Source organism: Phaseolus vulgaris, chromosome 11 (genome assembly GCF_051622355.1).
Source record: "Phaseolus vulgaris cultivar YP4 chromosome 11, ASM5162235v1, whole genome shotgun sequence".
In the NCBI taxonomy this organism is placed as follows: domain Eukaryota; kingdom Viridiplantae; phylum Streptophyta; class Magnoliopsida; order Fabales; family Fabaceae; genus Phaseolus; species Phaseolus vulgaris.
Window position 1 is genome coordinate 6,708,464 of NC_143508.1, and position 26,095 is coordinate 6,734,558.

Consider the following 26,095-nt stretch of genomic DNA (forward strand, 5'->3'; position numbering starts at 1 on the left):
CACAAAATGATAAGTTGCAGTTTAATGAAGACATATTGAAAAAACATTCTATATGGTACATAAATATGTTATCATTGTGATAATTAATTCAAAAAAGTAATGAATACATTTGTTATGTATTAATATCTACATAAACAAACTTCTTACATTTGAAACGTTTTTTTTCCTTGAACAAGAGAAAAATTAAAATTGTTTTTTCGTAAATTAACATGTAGAATTTTTTTTATATAGTTTTATCTTAGTTTTTATTTTTAACTTATTTATAAATTGATTTTAATTCTTCTCACTTAATCGCTTAAACCACCCCATGGCATGCAGGGCGTGAAGCATTTGGCGCCGCACTTCGACGAGACTCAGTAACCCACGTTAGTTCTCCTTTACTCAGTCTCTCTTTGTCCTCCAACCATTCTCAATTTCTTCTCATTCGTTAATCCCAATCCCAAACCTCACACACTCTCACTCTGCGTATATATTTGTATATAACCGTCCTCACTTGAATGTCGGCACAGCAGAGATTTTTCTGCACTCTCTCCCACGCTTACCCTCTGTCTTCCTCTCTCTCCACCTTCAAATCTAGAACCTTCCTCTTTCTTCCCTTTCTTCGCTCTTACCTCACCCTAACTCCTTTGCTCTCACCAATGCCTCGCAATCAGGTACTGTTTCTCTTCTGATTTCTGGATTCTTCGTTTCCGTTCGATTCTCTTTGCTTTCATTCTCGAATTCCTACTTCCGAATTTAAATTCGATGATCATATGCTTTCTGGATCGAACCTGAGTTTTCAAGGGTTGGTGTTTTGCAGCGAAGTGGCGCGCACGTGGAGCGGCGATGGAAGGAGAAAGCGAAAACCGAGGCGCAGTTGCCGGCTACGGGTGACGCAACTGCTGCGGAAACTGTTACTAGTAAGCTTGCAGGATTGAGTATTGGTGAGAGCGGTGGGAAAACCGGAGCGCAAGGTTCGGTTTGGAAACCTAAATCTTATGGAACTGCGAGTGGAGGCGCTGTTACTGAGATTGAAAATGGAGCTGGAGTTGAGGCAAGTGTGGCTTCGACGCAAAAGAATGGTGGAAGTGGTTTGAGTAAGATATTTCGAGATAATCTGATAGAGAAATTCACTGTGGACAAGTCCACGTACGCACGTGCACAAGTCAGAGCTACTTTCTATCCGAAATTTGAAAATGAAAAGTCGGATCAAGAGGTATATTCTTTCTGTCTGGCTTTTTCTTTTTTTCCTGTTCTGAAATGTGTCTTTCATGTGATATCTACGCTTTTTGTTCGAAGTGTGTTTAAATCTTAGCCTCATTGTAGCTGATAAAAAAAAAATCTTAGCCTCATTGTATACCTCAAGACAAGTAAACACGTATTTTATTGATGTTTTGGAGAGAATAGGAGTTTGTGATACAGGGAGAGTGAAATAAAGTAACAAACAATTCCAGAAAAAAACTGTTGATATAACAGATCAGTTAGAGATGTGATCAATGTAGTCCATATAAGGCCAAAACAATCTTCACCTTAAAAGCTGATTAATTTTCACCTTTCAAGCTAAGCTGATTTTGTACTGTTGAGTTAGGTTCTAACTCCAAATTCTGAAGAGAAACTTTTATCACCTCTAAATTGCCATGGGAATATGTATTTATTTCTCGTGGCAAATTACTCTGCTCCATGTTAGCTGATATGACACTCCGATCTTTGCACATTTCCTAGAACCAGAAGTTCTCTTTGATATGAAGGAATTTGCAATTTTAGATCTTGACTCAGGCATGACATAATCCCAAGTTCCTAAAGGCTGCATGATGTATTGTCATGCATAGTTCTAACTTCTAAGAAAAAATATTAGAGTAAATTATTTGCCTCTATCCGACTCAGGTTTTAATATTTTTATGCCGGTGGGATATTAAATTGTTTTTCTGGATAAAGAGGTATTGTTTTCATTCCTGCAATTACCGTGCGTATATACATTAAAGACTGTTATTTGTATGTATTCTGTATCGCTGTAGGTCCGGACCAGGATGACTGAGTTGGTAGCAAAAGGGTTGGCTACCTTAGAGGTATAGCAATTATGCTTCATGTTACATAATTTTTTTTTTAGGGTTGATAAATACTAGATGAATGAACTTTGATTAGATTTATTTAAAGTGGTGGATTTAATTTTATGGACCTGCCTGTGCAGGTTTCACTTAAACACTCTGGATCTCTTTTTATGTATGCGGGTCATGAGGGTGGAGCTTATGCAAAAAACAGTTTCGGAAATATGTACGATCAAGCCAGATCTTGCCTTCTTTTTATGTTTCCCTATTCATTTAGCCTATGCTTGATATTTTCATTTTTATTTTCCTTTTTTGTGAATCATGGTCATGCAGTAATTCAGATCTTTTTTATTGGGAAATATGTATGATCAAGACAGATCTTGTCTCCTTTATGTTTTCCTTTTCATTTAGCTTATGCTTGATATTTTCTTTTTTCCATTAGTGTGAACAATGGTCATACAGTAATTCATCTAATGGTGAAATGTTGTGGCACGGGAAAATTCTTTATTTGTACATAAGTGATTTGCTAGGAGTATTGCAGTGGTTTTCCATATTTCCGAATACATTTTACTTTATTGTCTTGTTTTATGTAGCTACTTTTGTTATTTATCGGTTGTACCATTATTTTTTGAGCAGATATACTGCTGTTGGTGTATTTGTTCTTGGACGGATGTTTCGTGAGGCATGGGGAACTGAAGCTTCAAAACAGCAGGCTGAATTTAATAATTTTCTTGAGGTAAATCTGAATCAAGAACAAAGAGGATTGAATTTAATAGCATCTATAGGATTCTATGGTAGTAGTGTTTAGCAGAAGCATCTTCAAGGATAGATCAAATTTAGAGGATTGAATTTTTTCAGTTTTAAATTTTGCTTCAGTTCTAATAAATTTAGTTAAAGATTGCAATAATTTTATCCCAAACATTTGTTCACTTCGTGCACATTCAGACTTTTTATTTTATCTTCAAAATTCAGGGTGTCATTTGCAGGATTGATGTTAAAAATGTATAAAACATTAGCTTATGCTCAATATGGCACCCTTTCAACATGTGGTTGATGACAGTCTAGTTTTCTGTTTCTCTTGCCTTTTGAACTAGGCATATTTGCATTTTGTGTATAATTTTACTAATAGTTCTCATTCCTTCAAACATGCTCTTCCTGTTCACGTGGCTGTTAATTGTATTCATTTGTAACTATAAGTTGATACTAGTGCAGGATTTTGTTGCTGCGTTTATTTAACTTCTAGTTCTAATTCATGCTCGAGCTCATGAAATGAATATTGTTGTTACCTTCTCTTTCAGAGAAACCACATGTGCATATCAATGGAACTAGTAACTGCTGTTCTTGGAGACCATGGACAGCGTCCCCAAGAAGATTATGGTAAAATTCTTTAACTTGATTAGTTCAATTGAAAAAAATAGGTACAGATCTGAAAATAGAATTCAGAATATTGCTTGCTACAGACTGATTTTTACTAATCAGCCAAAATGTTGTGTATAAAATTTAAAATTTTGGTCAAATTATTGTTCATGACTGTCAGATTTCAGATATTAAATTATAAGGATATTATAGCAATGTATAGACTAGCTGTATGGTTATAAGCTATAGCTGCAATTGCAATTTTTAATATGTAGTAGTGTGTAGTAATTGTAGTTTACATACACCTGATTTGTCTTTTAGATCTTTTAGTAATTGCTGTATCTTTCTGATCCACACTATTAGGAATTCCAAGTTTTCTCCTGGACCAGGAGTTTAAAAGGGAGTGAAACTCTTGCCATGGAAATGGTCTACCACATTAGGAAGCAAAGAATGTTTCCAATTTTTAATATTCCTGTTCAAAGGTTTTTTTCATTTAGAGTTTTTCACGTGAGATATTGATTGTGTTCTTTTTAATCTGGGCAGCGGTAGTTACGGCAGTTACTGAACTGGGCAATGGAAAGCCAAAGTTCTATTCAACTCCAGAGATAATAGCTTTCTGTCGAAAATGGCGCCTTCCAACAAATCATGTGTGGTTGTTTTCAACAAGGTGAACATCTAGTTTTTTTTATTAAAAATATAGGATTTTCTTACTTTACATACGACAGATGATTTACTTGTATTTGTTTAAAAAATGGCTTTTTTAAAATGGTGATATACTGCAATAACTAGGGTTTCATAAGAAGTAGTGGATCATTTGTACTTATATTGATGTACAAAACTGTCTTCCAAATAATTACCTTTTATTTTTGAATTTATTATTTTGTGATGGATTAAATTAGTTTTTGGTAGCTCCAAAAATTGACCCGTTAAAATTGGTACCTCCAAAATTTTTTCCAGTGATTTTAATACTCAACATTTAATGAATATGTGAATTTGGTCCTGACAATTATTCTGGTACTTCTGAGTTATGGTGTTGACATGCCAATCTTAATAGTGTGACTAGGATGATTACATGTCATTATTATTAATCCAAGAGTAGTAAAGTTACTCTGAGGAACATATTTGCATATTTATTATGTTAGGTATTAAAAATACTGACTTTTTTGGAGGTACTATTTTCAATATGTTAGATTGGAGTATGATGTATTTTTGGTATTATTTGTAAAATTTCTTAGTAGTTTGGGACTTCATCTTCTATATTTATAATGGTAAACTTTTTTACTTAGAGCATTATTGGGGTGGTCTAGCCATAATTACCTCAGGTTTAGTGTTATTACGAATGTTAGAAGTTGGACACATGTTTCTTGTGGTTCTTTTTCTTTGGTTGATTTTTTTATATTCATAGTTATATCTATATTTTGAATAACCATATAATATGTTTGATGAACTAATTTATTAGGATTTTTATCATTAATATAATTTGAAGCCTCCAAGAACATGAGGAAGTTTTGGTTTCATTTTCATGGCTTTATGTAAATGTAGAAAATCAGCCGCTTCTTTCTTTGCTGCGTTTGATGCCTTATGCGAGGAGGGTACTGCAACGTCTGTATGCAAGGCTCTTGATGAAATTGCTGAGATCTCTGTACCAGGTAAAATTTTTGAGCTTCCCATGGTTCTTTTGGATAGACTAAGCATCTCTCACTCCCATGTATTTTTACTTCTATCATAGCCAAATAATATCCTTCTGAAATCAACTTCGGGTGGTTAGTAACCACTTGTTATATTTGCTGCTTCCATTTATGAACTGATATTCTACTTAAATTTGCTCTTTGAAGTTTGAATATACTATAATGTTTTGAAAGTGAGTTTTAAACCTAACTCAATTTCACAAAATTTGTTTGTAAGGTGAGTTTTAAGTCCTTTTATATACTATAATTAGGTCATATCTCTAGTCAACGTTGTATCTCTAATACATAGGTTTGTAGTTTATGTATGATTGTTCAATTTCAGTCCTCTGTTTTGTTAATTTAAGTATTTCATTTTTTGTGTGTCTCTTTTAGCAACTCAATTTTCTGTGTGAACTATTTGTCAAATTCACTAAAATGTACATATGTTTTGATAACTGTAGGTTCAAAAGACCATGTAAAGGCCCAAGGTGAAATTTTAGAAGGTCTTGTGGCTCGTCTTGTAAGTCACGATAGTTCAATCCATATAGAGAAAACTTTGAAAGAATTTCCTCCTCCACATGCTGATGGAGGTTAGTGTATTTCTCAAAATAACATTTACTCTGATTTTCGTAGTTGATGGCCTTGTTACTTTATGCCATGTCATATATTCTTGATAGTTGAGAGATGATTAGATATGCTAAAGCTTGAGATCATAGTACACGTAATAAGTTCAAGTGTGCCTATTCAAAGCAAAAGTGGGATATTTTTCTAATGTAAAGTTTCAGATATTGAAACTCACAATATTGGTGAAAGTATATATTGCAATTTAAAATAATATATGATTTTTCCTTTCTCCTTCAGTGGCCCTTGATTTTGGACCAAGTCTAAGGGAAATATGTGCAGCAAATAGAAATGATGAAAAACAGGTATAGTAAAATGCATTACTTTGATTAGAAGTTGTCAATTGTTATTCATGGGGTAGACGTGGGTTCTTCCAAAATAGCTTATAGCACATTTCAATTCTAGCAAAGATAACGGTTGGACCCTGTCAAGCAGGAAATATGCGTTCAGCATTCCCTTTGTTCAGGGTGTTGAGTATCTCTAAAATGACAAGATTATATAGGAGCAGAAGTTAGAATATACAAATCCGGATAGACTTAAAGGTATTCTGATTTGGAATGTTTGCAGCAAATAAAAGCACTTCTCGAGAGTGTTGGTAGTTCGTTTTGTCCTAGCCAGTCAGATTGGTTTGGGACTGATGGTGCTGATTATCATTCAAGAAATGTGGACAGATCTGTTCTTTCAAAGTTTTTACAAGCCCATCCTGCAGACTATTCGACTAAAAAGTTGCAGGTCAGTTTAGCCTTTCTTGTATCCTAACCTTACACTTGGAGTTATGCTAATTTCCACAAACTCCACGCATTCAATTTTGTTCATGTGCAAGTTTGCATATCCTGATTTTTAAACAACAAATAAATCCTCAATTCATTACATAGTTCGCAGAACTTCCTTTCTATAAATTATTTTTGTATAATGAAAGTGTATAATAATAGTCTTTTCCTTCTAGACTAAATAGTTTTCAATCATCTTTATTTTTCTCAATGCACGGGTGAAAGGGCCTCTCAATTCTTATTTAGTGTTGAAATTTTGTTCTAATTTTCCACAGCAGTTTATTCTTATACCTTTTATAAATCCCATGCTTTATGGTCTTCCATTATGTCATTGTAACCATAGCTTATTGTATTTGGAATCAGGAAGTTGTTCGGTTGATGAGGGAAAAACGCTACCCTGCTGCATTCAAATGTTATCATAACTTCCACAAGGTTGATGCCATGTCAAGTGACAATATTTTCTATAAAATGGTCATTCATGTACACAGTGATTCTGGTTTTCGACGATACCAGAAAGATATGAGGTCTACTTTTTTATTTTCTCCCTGAATAATCAGATAGCTTCATATTCTATTTCAGCCTTTTCAACATTTTACATAAAAAGTTTGCGGATTTCTTTTGAGTTTTGAATGTTTGGTATTTTCAGGCTTAAACCAGGATTATGGCCATTATATCGAGGTAAATTTTTTATTTTCCTTCCATTCAATTTTCAAATATCCTATTAGTTGAAAGAAATAGATAAAATATATTTGAGATGATTTACAAATGTGATTATAGTCTCAATTTATAGACTGTTTAAAACTTAATTAAGGAAAGAAATAATAGGTAATGAAAGCAAGAAATAATAGGTGATTAAAGCTGTACAAATCAAATCACTAACAAATCTGTCCTAATAAATAGAGAATAAAATCTGCACTTAATTACCGAATAATTCTCCTGATTATGCAACACTATTCATTATATAATTTTTTTAGCTAATGTTTGCATTTCCCTTTGAGCAACTAATGATTATATTGTTAATTATGTTGCCAATAATAAGTATGTACTGGTTTAATATTTGATAGCTGCTGTTAAGATATGTAAAGGGTTATATAGAAAATGTATATTTGACAGGTTATCCTCTTCATGGATTATGGATCATGAATTTTGAAATTGAAGTTAATCGAAGTTGCTTAGTTAATTTTTTACTGTTAAAAATGTGAAAAGCACTAAACAAGTTTCATTCACCCAAATTTATTTAATTACTCTGAAATTCAAAATAAGTAAATCAAAGGCATGTATTGATAATATGCTCTCCCAAGCAGCAATAGAGAAGTTGGAATAAATTATTAATCCTATGGATAATTTTCAACTTTAGGGCAAACTTAAATTATTAAAAATTTGGGGATATAAAGCATGAGTATTCATTATGTCAACTCTATTGCTGAAGCTGAAGCTTGTGGTATGCTAGCTTGTGAAACAACACGGCATAAAATTTTATATATGACCAATTTATACAGTTTTATTTTGTTCATATTTGGTTCTTTATTTTGGAAAGAAAGTATATTAAATAAGGGGCACCCCAACTTTATACAAAATAAATGATTGTCCAGCAGCCTATCTCATACCAGAACCAGTTCTTGATTTTTCCTGCTACACAGGAACAGAAACAGAACCTGATTTTTCTTTCTATACAGCTGTACTATTTGTGCATTCCTTCTACTTCGTCTACACCCTAAAACTGACTCCTTACAACCCCTTTAACTATTTCAATGGATACATTCCCATTGGAGGAGATTGAAAAATTATTTCACTTATTGGAAAGCTGACTCCAAGATCTAAGCTAATAAACTTTAGAACAGATTCAAGGTTAGGAACCCCATGATGGTCAAATTGCTTTTATGCAAAACCAAATTTCTGTCATTTCAAATTTAAGAAAAACAATTTGTTATTCTTATTGATTCATACAAGTTTCTGACTCCTTAATTTTCCCAGGTTTTTTTGTTGACATAAATTTATTTTCGGCAAACAAGGAGACAGCTGCTGAAATTTCTAGTAACAGTGTAAATGAAACTGGTAGCTACAGCTCTGGGGAAGATGACTTTGCTGATGAAGATGCAAATTTAATGGTCAAATTGAAATTTCTTACATATAAGGTATACATCCATTTTTTAAATATGAAATTATATATTGTTTATGTAATTATATGGTGATATTGTATCTTATAGAACATATCTTATTTATTTGGACATTGTAGTATGCTGTATCTGTTCTATCCTATAATTTTAAACTTGTCAGGTGACAAAATGTAGTTTGCGTGTTTTTTGGTTAACATGTGTTTTATATTTTATGTAATGCAATAGTTTTACAAAAATATCTCCTTAAGGGTGACACGAGAGAGAAGCTGCAAAGCAATGATAATCTGTTGTGTGTTGGAACTATTTGGTGACACCAATGCTTTAATGTGCTCAAAATACCAGCCTAAACAAAGTCTCTCAGGAAGGGTCCCCTTATATGCTTTAATATTTTGAATCCATGAAACTTCTTACTTTCTTTTTACGATTATCCTCATACCCTGTTTCTGAGTCATTTTTCTTCATATAAATGCCTTCAGTTTTCTATGTTTTTGGAATTGCTTCCAAATTATGTTAGAAAATCCTTCTCATTTTTTTATATTACTAGGATTTGCCTCTTTGGTCAAGAACGATGTCTTATTTGATACTAACGGCTTTAACTAGGCTAACAAATGGAGATTGTAACCATAAATTGCTAAGCTGATTTTTAATCATGAATCATAATTTGTACTAAATTAAATTGTAAGATTCAGAGACAGAAATAGCTTCAAACATATCATATATATGATATATAGTGTTCAACGTTGTAGTTTTATACTAGAAATGGATAAAAACAACTTAAAATATAGGCCTCATAAAACAACGTTACTAGTTATATTTGAGTTTGTGAAGCCACTTTTCAGAAGGATGGAACCAAATAGTGACAAATAAAGTGGTGGAATAATCAAATTGGATAATATTTTAGAAGTGACACTCCAAATCCTTTTTATGAACAATTTAAGCTTAATGACTTTTCAATTTCTTTTGAGAATTGGTGAAAGGAAATTATAAAAAATAGAAAATAATGAATCACTGAATTGTGTGATTCATATAGTGATACAAAAATTGTATGGATTTATTAGTGTATTGTAAAAAAATCATTTGAGATTCAACTTATATAAATCGGAAGGTAGCCAAATATATACCCAATGGTAGGATTTGAATTGTGTATTGTAAGAATCTAATAACTATGTTTTATTCTTATTCTTATTTTTTTATCTTTGCTCCAGTTGCGAACCTTTCTCATTCGAAATGGCCTGTCAATTCTATTCAAAGAAGGTCCAGCTGCTTACAAGGCTTATTACCTCAGGTAAATTATGTGTTGCTTGCACTTGAGAACTGAAATCTAGTTTTTAGTGGATTTTTGCTTTGGTATATTTTAACAAGTTTATGTGGATAATTGGCTAACTGCATATAGTACTTCATATATGTTTCCAGTCAAAAATTTCATGGTCGATGTTTGAGATAGATGTGTGTGTTGACCGTTGGGCTGTTTGTTCATCAACATCACTCTTTCTGCTGCATGAATGATGTGTTTGCTATGTGACTGCTCTACTTGGTCTAGGTTAGCTTTTTAAGCATGAACAGCGGCTTCATAAGCAAACAGCAACTTAATAGAAAGCATTTTTAAATTTTTGAACTTTCCACAACTGCCAAATTGGGCTTGAAGGATATTAGTAGTCTAATTCTTAATTTGATTTTTTCCTTTCTGCTATGTAATATAAGTACCTCATGATGTACCACCAAGGTTATCAAAATCAAGTTTTGTTTAGTAGAATTTCCTGATTTATGATTACACGCAGTCTCAGATGGAGAAAAAGGTAATCGGTGAGATTTGCCAACACAACAAGATGAACAAAAATCCAAAGTTTTATTTGATGGACTTATTTTACAATGAGTCATAACAAGTTTCCAACACATTAGTGTTTGGATGACCTAATCTAGCATGCCACAAATTGCTAGATTTAGAAAAATTTGTTACAACAGACTAGAATTACCAGCTGAACCAGTAGTTGTGTAAAATTGAGGAATCTTTGACATGACTTGAGATGAACATTCTTGAGTCTTGAGATTAGGGAATGACTATAGATCGTCAACTCCAACAATGCCCCAAAGAAGGACTTCATTGGTTGCCTGAGATTTAACAGTACTATAGTGAGGAAAAAAATTCAAAATAAACACCATTATCAGCAACAAATTTATTGACAATAAGCAAGTTTTTGGTAATTGAAGGAACATGCAGTAAATTCTATAAGTATAGAAAGAAATTATGTTTATTAGGGTTTTTGAAACATGAAGAACCATAACCATGAACTTTCAGACCTTCACCATTGCCAATATAGATTTGATCAGGTCCTTGAAAATAATTAAACTGCTGAATGTTTTGTGATTCACCTATCACATGAAAAGAGACTCATGAATCAAATATCCAGTTGGAATTATTATTTTCTTAGGCGGGGGAATTTGCTATCATTGCACTCAGAATATTTTGATTAGAATGATGTTGAGTAGGCGCATTGGCCGGATTGACCTAAGTGTTGGGTTTGGAAGATTGGGTATACCAATTAGAAGAAGACTGCAGTGGTTGATGTGGGTCTTATAGGACAAGGGATTAATGAGGTTGATAGGATGAATCAGCACAGTAGAAAGAAATATTAGTGGTGTGCCCATATTTAAGACAAATTTGGCATCGAAAGTTGGGAAAACAACCACCACGACTTCGAGCATCTTGATCAGAAAAAGAGCTCTAAAATTTCCACAAAAATTGTTGTTGCAAACTTGCAATCTTGCAGATGATGGGTTTTCATAGGAATTAGAGTAATTTACTGAAGGAGGGAAAGGTTTCTTTTGAAAACAATTTGTACGAGATTCATGGGCAAGTAGAAGAGCTTCAACATCTGTGATTGGAGGTGTCTCAAACTTGTTTTCAATAATAGAAATAGTTGGGGAATATTATTGCGGAAGGCCTTAAAGAATAGCATCAATCTATCCACCGTTCTTGACAGGACAATCGATTCCAGCATGTTCTTTTGCAATAGATTTAACTTGTCCCAATAATTCGCGCTTAGTCTTGTTTTCAAGGGATTGAGCACAAAGATCAGTGCGCAAGTGTCTGGCATGGGCCTTGGTTTGTGTAAAAAAGTGATCATGAATATGTTCCCACACTTGATAAGAATGAATAGCTCTAAGTACGTGAGACAAGATAGTCTTTGATAGAGTCGATTGAAGCCAAGAAAGCAAGATTTGATCTTGAACCTCCCATTCTTTATATGCTGGATTGATTGTTCCAGAAGCTACTATCATCAGAAAGGAAACGTGGAGGTATCATAGGATTTACAACAAATCGGTGAAGTTTGGTGTGACTTTATCCCAATTGTTTCCAATGGAGATAATTGGAATCATCAAGTTTTGCAGCTATTGAATTTGGAAAAAACTGGGAAGCAGATGGGAGTGAGCTTGAATTGACCATTGCGAACTAATTATAGGCTCATGATACCATATCAGATTTTGATATGAAGAAAACAGAGAAAAAACTTAACAGAAGCTGAAGTGAATATTATTTCACTTGTATGTAAAGAGTACATAAGCAAAGTTTATATATAGACTCAAAAGTGGTTACACAACCATAATAGAAAACCCAAACAGTAACTCCCAACTTTTAGTTGAAAAATCTGAATGTGTACAACACTAATACTATATGCCTGAGGTTAGCCAAAATGGTTGCAAAATCACTTTTGCACAGGGAAGTGGTAACTTGAGCAGGCTGAAAGAAAATCACACTTTCAAGGTCATGAAAAGCCATCTTTTTACCAAAATGACTATTTAGCCCTTTTTAGCACTTATTTAACTCTAAATTTAAGAGCACAGTGCGTTTTAAATTTGTTTTGCATCTTTGTGTTCTCTGTTGAAGATAGACAAACCAATTGAATACAAATCCATTGAAGGCTGAAGATTCCATTGAAGGTTGTTGATAAACCTTTTGAACCTTTCCATTTTTGTTTATTTCCACTCTGTTTTCATCTTTGTTATACACACACCATAGCAAAGGATCTCGACAACACTGTGACAGAGATAATTAGGACTTGCACCTCTGTTGATAGGATGTTGAGTTTCCTCTTGATTCATGTTAATCCATTTCTGGTGATTTGGTTTCATTGTATTTCTTTCTTTTGGCAATTTTGTTTTATTTTTGATTTTTTGGATTTATTTAAAAATGTTGAAGTAGTCGTATGAAGAATGATGGTTAAGAATGTAGTTTTATAACACATTGTTAGAATTTGGGCAACTTTTGAATGAATGGTGTTGCGTAATTAGGAGATAATTATTCCATAATTAGTGTGGATTTCATTTTTTATTTATTAGGACTAATTTGATATCTTTTGGAGATTTGATTTGATTTGTATAGCTTTAATTACTTGTTATTTGTTATTTTAATTACTGAGTATTTATTTTCTTAATTAGGTTGTGAATACTTTATAAATTTAGATTATTATCACATTTGTAAACACACTCATTTAATCTTTTTCTTCAACTTGGTATCAAATGCATTTAGAGCCTATCCTAACGAGAGTTTATTGGGCTTATCAAATCATTCGCTACCAGGTCACTATGGGACCACCCATAAATATATAGTTTCACGCACCGAGTTTGCAAGTTTCGGCGTGAGTGGGGTGTTGGTGATCCCACATTGATTAACGATAAGGACATTTCATAGTATATAAGTGAGTGCAACCTCACCTTATAAGGACATTTCATAGTATATAAGTGAGTGCAACCTCACCTTATAAACTGGTCTAATAAAATTGATTTAGGCTTAAAGTCCACTTTCTTAATATGGTATTAGAGCTCTCGATCTTGGAAGACTGCTTCTGCATTTTTTTCGAACAACCTTCATTGTTGTAACCTTTTTTTTTTTTCTGTTGACCACCACCTTGAACTGTTGCAAGGCATCAATCGTCGTGATGGATGCAACTACCTGCAGTGGGCCCAATTGGTTTGTACAAGGGAAAGAAAAAATTTAATCACCAAGAAAGGACCCTTTAGCTAAAATCGATCCTAAATATGAAGCCTGGGACGATGAAGATTCTCTTATCATGACCTGGTTATGACTCTTTATGACACCATAGATAAACCGGAATTGTATATTCTTCTCCACCGCTAAGGAGATTTGGGAAAACCTTAGTCAGACGTATTCTATGAAAAACGATACTGCAACATGTTACGAAATAGAGAACTATTGAGAAGTGGACCTTAAGCCTAACTCAACCTCATAAAATCAGCTTATAAGGTGAGGTTTGCACCCACTTATATACTATGAAATGTCAATGTGGGATCTCCAACACACCCCCTTCACGCTGAGAGTGACAGCTCGTGCATGGGACAATGTATTTATGGGTGGCCTGATAAGCCCAACAAACTCTCGTTAGGATAGGCTTTAAATGACTCTGATACCATATTAAGAAGTGAACTTTAAACCTAACTCAATCTCATAAAACCGGCTTATAAGGTAAGGTTTACCCACTTATATATTATGAAATGTCAATATGGGATCTCAAACAAGAACAAGATCTTAAATACCAACCAAGGGAGTATTTCAATGAAAGACCTTTTTCGAACAATTTTAACTAATCATGGAAACAAAGCCTTTATTGATCTTAAATCTATCCCTTCCTCCATTTATAAATCGTCTTCCTAATTATCTATCTTTATGCTTGTCATCCAAGTTTATGTAATCTGAATTAGATTTTTTGTTTGATTATTTCTTTTTGTAGACAAATGAAAATTTGGGGAACCTCTCCGGCAAAGCAGAGAGAACTTAGCAAGATGCTTGATGAATGGTAGTTCCTGAATCATTCCTCCTTTTTCCCTCTAACTATGAGTTTGGACTTTCAGCTAAAGTGTTCTTTTCACTTTCCTTCTGCCTGCTTGTCTATTTTTCTTTCTCGTACTTTAGTGGCGCATTTGGCTAGGATCTTTTCTTTTCTCTGCTTACAGGGCTGTGTATATACGAAGGAAGTGTGGAAATAAGCAACTGTCATCATCAACATATCTAAGTGAAGCGGAACCTTTTCTTGAACAGTTTGCAAAACGTAGTCCACAGAACCAAGTTCTGATAGGTTCTGCTGGTAATTTAGTTAGAACTGAAGATTTCTTGGCTATTGTTGAGGGAGGCCAGGATGAAGAAGGTGATCTTGTGGCAGAGCGTGAGATAGCACTGCCAGGGCCTAATATCTCAGTCAAAGACACAGTTCCAAAACATGGAGGGTTAATTGTGTTCTTTCCTGGTAATTATTTTGCTGTGAATGTAGTTATTCCCAACAATTAGATTTATATTTGCATGTTCATCATCATCTACAAAACCATTGAAGATCAGGAGACCTTAAATTGATTAATTAGAAGTATAAACAAGGTTTTAAGTGAGCATGTAGGGTAGTTTACTGTTTATGCTAGAGTAGGTAAGGCAATATAAATTACCAGCAAGTTCAAGGATTGACTGTTTTTCTGTTTCATGAACTCTCTACTGTGGCAAAAAATCTCCATTTGGTGTTTAATTGGAAACTATCTGAAGTTAGTGTTTAATCAAATTAACGTAGGACAGGACAGAAGTAATGAATTGTCCATGAATTTATTGATCCCTCCTGCCACAGTATCACTACAAGAACTAGGGTTTGGAGTTAACTTACAGTTTGAAGCCTTTTAGGCTCTTAACTTTTTTTGTTTGAGACTTGGAGAATCCAATCAAAATAAAAGAAAGTAAAGTTAACTGAAATTTTGTGCATGGTTGTCAGCTATGGATGCAAAGGATTTTGATGTGCCAGTCTAGTTGAAATGTCAAAATTTTCTAAAATGAGTTTTATAAAACAAAAAAGTTAACTGAAATTGTAAACAATGGCTGAATATTTTGCATTATTCTTTTTTTCTGAATCTTGTAGGTGTAGTTTACAGACTAGATACCGGTGTTGATATAGTTTACCCATAGTTAGTGCAGTTTCATTTAATAGCTGACAGCCCAGTGTTTGATTTTTTATGTTTAAGACTCATCTTGAAGGTGTTTGATCAAACTTCCAGGAATACCTGGTTGTGCTAAGTCCTCCCTTTGCAAAGAATTGCTAAATGCCGAAGGAGGACTAGAAGATGGTCGACCAGTTCATAGTCTCATGGGTGACTTGATTAAAGGTAGTTTTTTCTTCCAAATCTGTTTATAATGGTGCTTAAATTGCAGAGGTTCTTAACATGATTTGTATCTATATATATATCCCGTTGCTCCAGTGCTCTTATATATAAAAGCTATAAATTTTCAGTAGAGTTATTATCTGTTAAATTTTACAATTAACTGCTTAAGTAGTGGTAGATACCTTAAATTGGGTTTCATATAGGGTGCTATTCTAGAATGAACATATCTTTATCAGGTGAGTTCTGCTCAAAACTAATATGGAGCATTGTGGAGTATCAACAGGAAAATATTGGCAGAAAGTGGCTGCAGAGTGTAAAAAGAAACCAAATTCAATAATGCTTGCTGACAAGAATGCCCCAAATGAAGAAGTTTGGAAATTGGTTAGTGTTCAAACTAATTTCATTATGGCTTATTGCATTTATTTCTTTGGTTACTAATTTGAAATTTGATTTTCTATTCAGTAAAATCTTATGGCAGGTGGTATTTTGTGTTCATCTTTGATGGCTGGGTTATTGTACTGTTTTGACAAAGATCCGCGTAATTAGATGTGTTTGTTTCACGGAGTTATATTACTTCCCAAAAATCATATTCTAGGAATACTATTCCTTGGAGTATATTTAAAAAGGTGTTTGGTTATTGTTAAAATAAAGGAAAAGAAAAAATAGGATAAATCTCCTTGTTTATATTGAACGCATGAAAATGAAAACTACCTAAAGCATGGGAATATAAGTTTCCTGGAAGTGAAGATACTCGATTCACTGTTGGTAACCATCTAACAAACATGGGAATATGTATTCCTTCTTCATATTTCCAGGAATAGAAGATGACTGAAACAAATGTGTCCTATGCGTTTGTTTAGATAAACTTATCTGAAAAGAAAAGAATTAAGTTTCTCCAAAAGTTAAAATTAACTTGTGCATCAACTAATCTGTATAAACCCTTTAGAAGTTTAGAACTTGTGAATAAGCTAATTTAAGCTTATTGAGATTTTTATTTCATTTTTCCTTATTTTCTTCTCCTATATAGTGTTCGCGGAGAAATTTATCTACAATGAGACAACTGCTATAACGAAAAGGACATTGCAGGCAGATAATAAAACTGCACAAATATAAATGCTAAAGAAACTCAAAATAAAGTGAAGAGGGAACCAGCAGGGGCAAACGAGTTGTGTTGGTTGGAATACTGTTGGGTTGCTAGAAAATAGCTTGGTCTGTCTAACAAAGATGTTGAGGTACCTGAAAATAAATCCTTTTCGTAAATCTCAAAACGGAGTTTCCTTTCAATGAAATTAATCAAGTGAGATGGGTTTCAACCCTAAGAGGCTTCATGTACCAAAAGAATAGGAATCAAGGAATTCTCCCCCGTCACCCAAAAAAAATGGGTGGGAAACCACAGAAAACAAGGTCAAAGTTTGCTTTTTCTAGGCTGCACTGAAAGCAGCAGCAAAACAATTTGTGATGCACAGGCCATGGTGGGAAATTGCCACAACACGACTTAGTGACACAAAGGCAGCTGAAAACCATTATTGGCTACTATGCACAAATGCATAATTTTTTTAATATCGTCTTCAGTCAATATTGCAGCAAAAAAGAACTGGACATTGTTAAACCCACTTTCTAGGTGCTGGTATGAATAAAGTATTCATTTTAAAAATGTGTGTTTTACAAGGAAAAAAAGTTTAGGGGGATGGAAGTTGCCTCCGTCCAAGGTTAGAGCATGCTGCTCAAGGGATATAAAGTGTTACTTCTAAAGTTATAGTTTAATTAGAGAGAAATGACTTGTTTTTTTGCTTTTGATTTGTTAGTCTACATCTGGAAGCATTATTGTATGGCTATCAACTTTGAATCATTTGCTTATTAAATTTCTATAAATTAACCTAGTCACACTTGTTAAATATGCAGATAGAAGATATGTGTCACAAAACCAGGGCATCTGCTGTACCGGTTGTAGCTGAATCTGAAGGTAATATTTAGTTCTGAATTCTTTGTATTGATTAGTATTTTAATATTTTGTTAAATAAAAGGAACAGCATGTCTTTTTTCACATCATAAATTTGGAATATTTTACTTGATATGCTTTAGTCCCTTATAACTTGCTCAGTATTATTTTACCTGAAGTTTGAAAAAAAAAATTAAAGGATAGTGATCTGGATTGGGTACATAAGGAACAGCTGTGTGATGTTTTTTTGGTGGTAAAAACTTGACTTACTTTTAGCTTCATATTCTCTCATACTCTGTTTCTCGGTAGTAAAGAAAATGACTTATTTTTGGTACCTTATCTGATACAATGTTTCTCACTGAAGAAGGACTTAATTTGTTCTCATCTCTCTATTTTAATGTGCAGGAACTGATTCAAATCCATTTTCTCTTGATTCATTAGCTATTTTCATGTTTCGTGTGCTTCAACGAGTCAATCATCCGGTATTAATTGCTTTTTTTTCCTGGATATATTTCTCAGAAAGTTTATTACCTACCACTGACTTCATTTGATTATTTCAAATTTCTAAGGGAAATCTTGACAAAGCATCTCCAAATGCTGGCTATGTGCTGCTAATGTTTTATTATCTTTACCAGGGCAGGGTACAATGCTTCTTTTTATTGTTACTCCAATTTGTTTATGTTTTTATATTTCCTAAACTGACTTTTCCAATATTTTCAGAGCCGTAAAGAATTTGAGGGTGATTTAATTGAACGTTTTGGGTCACTTGTCAAGATGCCACTACTGAAATCTGATAGGTATTATCATGTTATTACTATCTATTCACATATGTCAATATCTTTTCTGCATTTTCTTGTTTATCTTTGTTGGAGATTTTATATCGATTAGAAATATGAACAAATTATAATATATACATACATATAAGTGGATACGAACCTCACCTCAAGTTGATTTTATGAGGTTGAAATAAATTTAAATATTACTTTCTTGAGATAGTATCAAAGTCTTTTAAAACCTATCCTAGTCAAGTTTGTGGGGTCTATCGTGTCATCCGCTATTGGATTCCTGCCTAGTTCTATGCTCGAGATGTCTAGTCCTTGGTGTGAGGTGTGTTGGAGATCCTATATGAAATATGGTCAAATTATAATACATGAATGAGTGTAAACCTCACCTTTCCGGCTGCACTTAATGAATTTTTTTTCCTTATATTTTCCATTTTTATACAATTTAAAACTAGCTTAGTTACCATAATGAACTGTATAGGCTGTGTGGGATTTTGGAGGAGTATTTATTATTTTCTCCAAATTTCAAACGTTTTTCACTATTTACTTTCAAGGCTTTAAGAGAACTAAGGAGTTTTGAGATATTCTGGATTATGCCCATTTTGTTAGCCTGTAGTGAGTCTAGATTTTGTTCAATTCATCAATTGTTTGATAGGCTTGCTTATCTAGCCAGTTTCAGCTCAGGGTCTTTTCCATATAAGCTAGGGAATGAAGGATCTGGGGTTGTCCTTTAAATGATGCCCCTTTCGTCTCCCTTAGCAAAACTTCTTTGTGGAAATATTATGTAAAATAAATATCTACAAATAGTGACATTTGTAGAGTAAATAAGAGAGATTAAAATGGATGAAAATAACCATTCAAATTCATAAATGAGAATATACATGTATAAACTTGCGACCACTTTAGAATTCCTAGAATATGTAACTTATCATTAGATTTATTTTAAATTTAAAATAACTAACCGAAAAATTCATGAAAGACAATTTTCAATAACAAAATCACTATCTAAAACTTCTTTATAATTCAAAATTCAAGTAAGGCAGAATCTCATAATGCTAGCACTTGTCTTTAAGATTTATCATGGAAACATTAAGATTTAGCTCTATGAACTTTAAACTTGATATAAACTTTAGTAGCAATTGCACATCAATTTCTTGGCTTATATCATTGTCATCGGAGAAAATTGATTTAACTCCTTCAGTCTTTCAACACCTCGGTCAGAAAAGGATGAACGACCATAATTTCCATGAGAAGAACTGCTACAATCCTGCGAGCTTGAAGAGTTAGGATTTACATATGATTGCAAGTAGTTTATTGAAGGAGGAAATGTTTTCTTCTGAAAACGATTACTGTGGGATTCACGGGCAAGAAGAAGAGCTTCAACTTCCGTTATTGCAGGTGTTTCAAACTTACTTTCAATCACAGAAATAACTTAATCATATTCTTGCGGAAGACCTTCAAGAATAGCGTATGCATATTCATCATGTTTGACGGGACATCCAATGCCAACATGTTCATTAGTAATGGACTTAATTTATCCCAAGAACTCATGCATAGTCTTGTTGTCAAGGTGGCACATAGATCGATGCGAAGCTGTCTAGCACGCACCTTGATTTGGGTAAAGAAGTGATAACGATTTTGTTCCCACACTTGATACGATCAAGTGGACAGCTCCAAGAACACGAGACAAGATCAACTTAAAAAGTGTCAATTGAAGCCAAGTAAGCAAGATTTGATCTTACACTTCCCACTTTCGTAGGTTGGATTTATTGTTCCAAAAGCACAGTCATCATCGGAAAGAAAGTGTGGTGGTATGACTAGGTTAACAGAAAATCGGTGAAGTTTGGGTGACTTTATGACAGGTTCAACTTGTTTCCATTGAAGATAATTGGAATCATTAAGTTTTTTACCTATAGAATTGGGAAGTGGAAGGGAGGGAGCTTGAATTGACCATTGCGGAACAATTTTTGGCTCATGATACCATCAGAATTTTGTGATACGAGAAGAAATGGAGAAGAGAAAAGATTAACGGAAAGAGAACTGATTTATTATTTCACTGAATAAGAAAGAAGGCACAAGCTGATCATATATAGGCTCAAGAGTTACACACTAATCATTGCAGAAAATAGGAAAACCAGATAACTAACATTCAGTTGAATAACTGAATGTTTACATTTATATCTCTACTACCAAGTTCATGATTTTGGTAAAAATTTGACATGCTCGTGTCCGTGTCAGTGTCTGCGCTACATAGCATGCTAGTCATGAATACAAGAAGTAATGGTTTTATATTTCTCTCGATGGTTGTGCATTAATGTCAAATACTACAATGTTTCAATAGACGTTGAGACTTTAAAACAAACTTCATCTTGACTGTCTAAATATAATAATTCTCTTCATTAAACATTGGAATGACAGATAAAGAATTGTTGAAAAACATATTTTCACCACAATTGCTCGAAAAATAAATCATCCAGTATAGTATTTGCACTCAATGAGGACTTTGCCTTATAGCCCATAGGAAGTAAGCTCTTGATACCATTATTGGACATATGATGTAAAATACAAAGATAGAATTAATGGAACTTGCAGAGAAAATACCGAGATTTAAGAAGTGGAGGAAAAGATGTCATGGCATAGATGTATATAACATTTTGACATCTGTGTTGAAATAACTCATTATTTCTGCTTTTGGGGATGATTTACTGTTGTTGTGTTGTGGTATAACTTGAACTATATCCATCGTTATTTATGAATAGAAAGATCACTAGGACTCTGAAGCAGATTCAATTCATATATTCTCTTATTAACATTTTATTTGTTTTCCCATGTGCAGGAATCCCCTTCCTGAGCCAGTGCAGTCCATTTTGGAGGAAGGAATTGATTTATATAAACTTCACACTATAAGACATGGAAGGTCAATTTTAAGATATTTCACTTGCATGCTTGAAAATTATTACAGTTTTTTTTTATTTGAGATTTTTAAGTGTGTAGTGGACAGTGAGGCCTTTTTTCATCTCTGGTATGTGTATTTCGGGATGTTTTTTTTTTTTTTGATCAGCAAAGAATGAAATTAAATTAAGAGGGATACAAAAGGGGTATCCCAACCCTTTTACACAAACCAAACCACATTAAGAGATCTCCAAATAGAAAGAGAGGAAAAAACACCCCAGAAGCAGTAGATAGATGATGTTTGCTGCATAAGCTAAACACCCTACACCAGCTAGCACCCTGCTTCTATTGGACTGCTATAAGCACTGCAAATTGCAGCTACAAAACCATCAAAATACACCAAAAAATTGGTTGTCTCCAGCATCTCATTGACATTCCTTCTAACTAGCTTACAGAACCAGACCAACTACTTCTCTTAATGATAGCTCATCCAGTGCTTAGTACTTGATACTACATCACTCTTTAAGCCTATAGCACAATCAAGCACGTTTGCAGTGGCACGATTGCAACACTTGTCACAGAATCAAGCACTTCTTTCAATGCAGCATCTTCCATTCGCTCTTTATTAGACTTTGGCTTCACCCTGTATGGTCCAGCCAACTTCCAGCATTTGCTCCTTTTTAAAGTCACTTATATCAGAAACCAACTTCCTAATTGCCAGAGTCCATCTCGCACTTAGATTGGTTGGAGTTTACAACTTCAGCTTACATCCCCCAGCATGTCTGAAACCCACCACAACCACTACTGCTACCTTAAACATGTGAGACCACTAGTTGCACTTTTTTCTTCTTTTTTTTCTTCTTTTTTTTCTTCTTTTTTTTATCAGCAAAGAATGAAATAAGTTAAAAGGGATACAATAGGGGTATCCCAACCCTTTTACACAAACCAATGATCACAATTAGAGATTTCCAAATCAACCAAAACACCACATAAGTAAAACAAAGTTGCTGTTTTAAGTAAATACACCACATAAGTGTATTTCGGGATGTAATATGATTAAAATGCATAGAAGTTGCAGGGAAAGTGAAGGAACACCTATCTGTGAATCAGCCCCACCGGAGCTTTAGAAATTTTCAGCGCCTCACTCTTTCAAGCTCTGAAATTTGTTTTAAGATGCAGAAAATGTTTTCTTCTTGCTTGTGTTTTAAGAACTGCAATCTCATATCTTTAATTCAATTATTGGTCAAACTTAATTTTGAATTGTCAAGTCTAGAGATTTTTTCTATGGATTATGGCAAAGTCTTTGCCCTAGGCATATATATAGTACATCCTCACCCATGTCTCCCTCCAACATTCTTAGTGCTGCAATGCACTGTAATTTTTCTATCCCACGGTATTCACTTAGCTGTTATTAAAGCATAAATGACTTGTGATATCTGTTATCTTGAGGTTGATAACAATATGTCAACTGGCTTCTGTTTACTCTATTTAGCCCCTCTCTGGTGTAAACCGAGAAGCTGGCAATCTTAACTGATCATTATTCTGATAGATTAGAGTCTACCAAAGGATCCTACGCAAAAGAATGGATAAAATGGGAGAAAGAGTTACGGGATATTTTATGCGGAAATGCTGAGTATTTTAATTCTATTCAGGTTAATACATCTAAGCTTTTTCCCTGTTCTTTTTGTCCACTGTTATCAACATTTAGCATTTTAAGAACATTCAGTGCTATTAATTTCCTTAAAACGTCTGCAGGTTCCATTTGAGTTTGCTGTCAAGCAGGTGTTCGAACAGTTGAGAAACATTGCTAACGGACATTACACACCACCAGATACTGAAATAAGGAAATTTGGTACCATTGTTTTTGCTGCTCTCACCATGCCAGTTACTGAAATTAAAAGCGCCCTCAATAAAGTAATGGAAATATTTACTCTACTAGTTCCATTTTGTTATATATACTCAAACTAACTTGTTTATGCTCAGTATAATTGTTGATTTGTAACAATAAGGGCATTGAAGAGACACACACGGCCGAATGACAAAGCAAATCCAATTTAAAGTTAAAGGAGAGTAAAATTATTATTTTTTTGGTGAGGGCGGAGATTCTGAACAAGCAGAAAATTACTGTGTATTTTCTTTTAATGGAAATAGAATTAATTAAGTGGTGTTTAGCTATCTATCTATCTTATCTTATTACTTACTACTTCCAACAGTCAAGAGACTTGTCAGGTGTGAGTGATATTGTCATCGGCCATGTACTTTTCCGGATAGAGAGATATTAGTCTTACCTTGTATCTGGAAGAGGCTTTGTTACTTTGTTCAGTAGTTCTATTATTTGGAAGATGCTTTGCTACCTTGTGTATCGAAATAGTTTTTCTCATCCGTGTGTATTTATTTATATTAGTTTTAAGAAACGGCATCTGATACAATAACATGTATAATGCAGTTGGCCGAGAGTAATCCCAAGATTGACGCATTCCTTAAAGACAAACATCTCGAGAACCTTAATCGAGCTCATTTGACTCTTGCCCACAAGAGAAGTCACGGCATCAAAGCCGTAGCTGATTATGGTATCCATCTTAATCAAAAGGTTCCGGTGGAGTTGACAGCACTACTCTTCTCAGATAAAATGGCTGCATTCGAAGCTTGTCCCGGCTCAGTGGAAGGTGAGAAGATAGTTTCAAAAAATCCATGGCCTCATATAACCTTATGGACTGCTGAAGGTGTTGGAGCCAAGGAGGCCAACATGCTACCACAGTTGCTTGCAGAGGGGAAAGCAAAACGAATTGACTTCAATCCTCCCTTCATTCTATCTGCCACAGTTGACTTTTATTGAGTTCCTTTTACTAATCTTTCTAAAATAAAACCAACTGAAATGAAGAATCTGGTCCTGTGCTTTTATTTTTCTATTATCTAATAATATCATACACAGGGAGGATGATGGATAAATTTTTGTAGGACTTAGCATTTTCTCCTGAGAAATTGTATATATATGTAGGCTGTTTAGAAAACCGAGTATGGTTTCTGAGTTTTGTGGCCGAATTTTCACCGTATCAGGTGTGATAGTATTCTCTTCCTTGTTTGCTTAAATTTTGCGCTCTTATCCATTCTGCTTGTGGTTGCAAGTTTTTTTCTATTAATTATTTTTCCTTCGTACACTGACCATGTCAATGAAGCATTCATTACTGTCTTCTGTGTATTTCACGGTGGAATTATTTCAAGAAATTGAATTATAAAGCTTTGCATGAATGCAGATCCTGTGCTGCCTTGCCTCTGCAGCTCATATACTCCCTCTTTGTTAACTATTATTGCAATAATCGATCAATGATCCAGAATTTGCAGTATGGTGGCTGTGGAGAAATTTCGCTGCACAGAATCCGAACATGTGAAGAAGTACAGCAAATGTATGGAAATCATCATAATTTCCCTTCCGTATTCAACTTATTTATTAAGCAAAAACGTAACGTAATAATTCTGTAACTTAATGGAGAGGAAAACCTTGATATGAATGTATACTTTTACCAACAAAATAATGAGAATATAAAAATATAATGATAAAGAATGTTCCATTTACAGATTGGTTTATTGTTATCTTTAAAAAAAATGTGATTTTCACTTTCTATACTATTCAGTGGATCTCTGCAGCGATTTGCATTTACTGCAAAATTAATGCACGGTGAAGGTTGCAAGTAATATTTCAAACTTATATTTTACCGTGTTTATATTCAGATAGATGTACAAAGTAACTGGGATTTCGATGGGTTCCACACGACAATAATGCCAGTTGCGTAAGTTTCTCTTCGGAATTTTTAATGAAATTTTAATATTTCCAACAAGAATTCTGCATAACAACTTTGCTAAAGTTTTTAAAAATTACAGGGATATTTTTAATAAGATTTTGCATCTTATTCAAAATGTTATGCAATCTTTTCTATTTTAATTAATTGAATCCATTTTTTATAAAAACAAAAAAAATTCATGGAACTTACAATATATTTCAATCTTTTTATAACTCATGGTTTATCTTGATTTCTATCAAAGCCATTTAAATATCAATTATTTAAAAAATAATTTTCTTAAAAATTTAAAGTACTTGAAATAAATGTGTATTGTATATATTAAAAGGATCCAAAGGTGTCTATCCTTCTTCTTGAGCGAGACTTCTGTTTCTGATTTTTTGGGGAGGATTCTGATTTTGAAGTCAGATGTCATCCATGGTATCATGACTGTTGAGCCTTGCCAGCCGATTGATACTATATGTATGGCTCAGTCTTCTTTTGAACGTCCCTTCTTCTATATGTACTTTTGTTTGTTTTCTAACTTACACGTTTATCTTTTCTTTGACAATTTCACGATGGGCGTTTTTCAGACGTTCAACGTGGCTCACTCAAACACCTAGGCGTCTATCCAAGCTTTTCGTGTTATATCTGATGCATTTCGTCTGTGTCCCACTCCTGTCACCTTCTTAGCTATTACACCTTTCACTCGGCTGAGCCTGTTCTGTGGCATTCACTTATCGGTCAGTTGGGTAATGTTCTTTTCAATTCCTTCACCACCTCTTATAAGAACTTCAAGGGTAGTTTTTTCAAAATTTTCATCCCACCCGAGGGCATGAAGTTCTTCTTTGATGAAGTTGGTTGGTTGAGGTTTTCTATGTTTTAGACTAGGAATTCTTCCAAGTTTAGGGAGTGGCCTCACCCCGAGTGCTGAAGAGCAAGAAATTTACTCTTTTTTATATCATTTTTCAAGAAAATTTTCTACACGGAAGCTGGTGGGCA

General features: G+C 33.9%; 1 protein-coding gene across 2 annotated transcripts; it reads left to right on the forward strand.

Annotated features, from left to right (window-relative positions):
• Positions 1 to 289: 289 nt before the first annotated feature.
• RNL (RNAligase) lies at positions 290 to 24,453 on the forward strand. Of its 2 annotated transcripts, none has more exons than XM_068624835.1 (27): positions 290 to 653; positions 800 to 1,195; positions 1,995 to 2,045; positions 2,168 to 2,250; positions 2,661 to 2,760; positions 3,323 to 3,401; positions 3,924 to 4,047; positions 4,923 to 5,029; positions 5,509 to 5,637; positions 5,909 to 5,973; positions 6,236 to 6,400; positions 6,802 to 6,962; positions 7,085 to 7,116; positions 8,413 to 8,573; positions 9,761 to 9,840; positions 14,303 to 14,368; positions 14,526 to 14,815; positions 15,600 to 15,707; positions 15,988 to 16,085; positions 17,607 to 17,667; positions 18,049 to 18,125; positions 18,213 to 18,284; positions 18,364 to 18,440; positions 21,262 to 21,342; positions 22,867 to 22,969; positions 23,073 to 23,231; positions 23,764 to 24,453. In XM_068624835.1, the coding sequence occupies exons 1-27, from the start codon at positions 498 to 500 to the stop codon at positions 24,151 to 24,153; spliced, it is 3,471 nt and encodes a 1,156-aa protein (XP_068480936.1). In that variant the 5' UTR covers positions 290 to 497; the 3' UTR covers positions 24,154 to 24,453. The 2 variants fall into 2 exon arrangements, 1 of the variants encoding a protein (XP_068480936.1); XR_016517404.1 differs by having other exon boundaries at positions 298 to 653; positions 18,213 to 18,279.
• Positions 24,454 to 26,095: the final 1,642 nt, after the last annotated feature.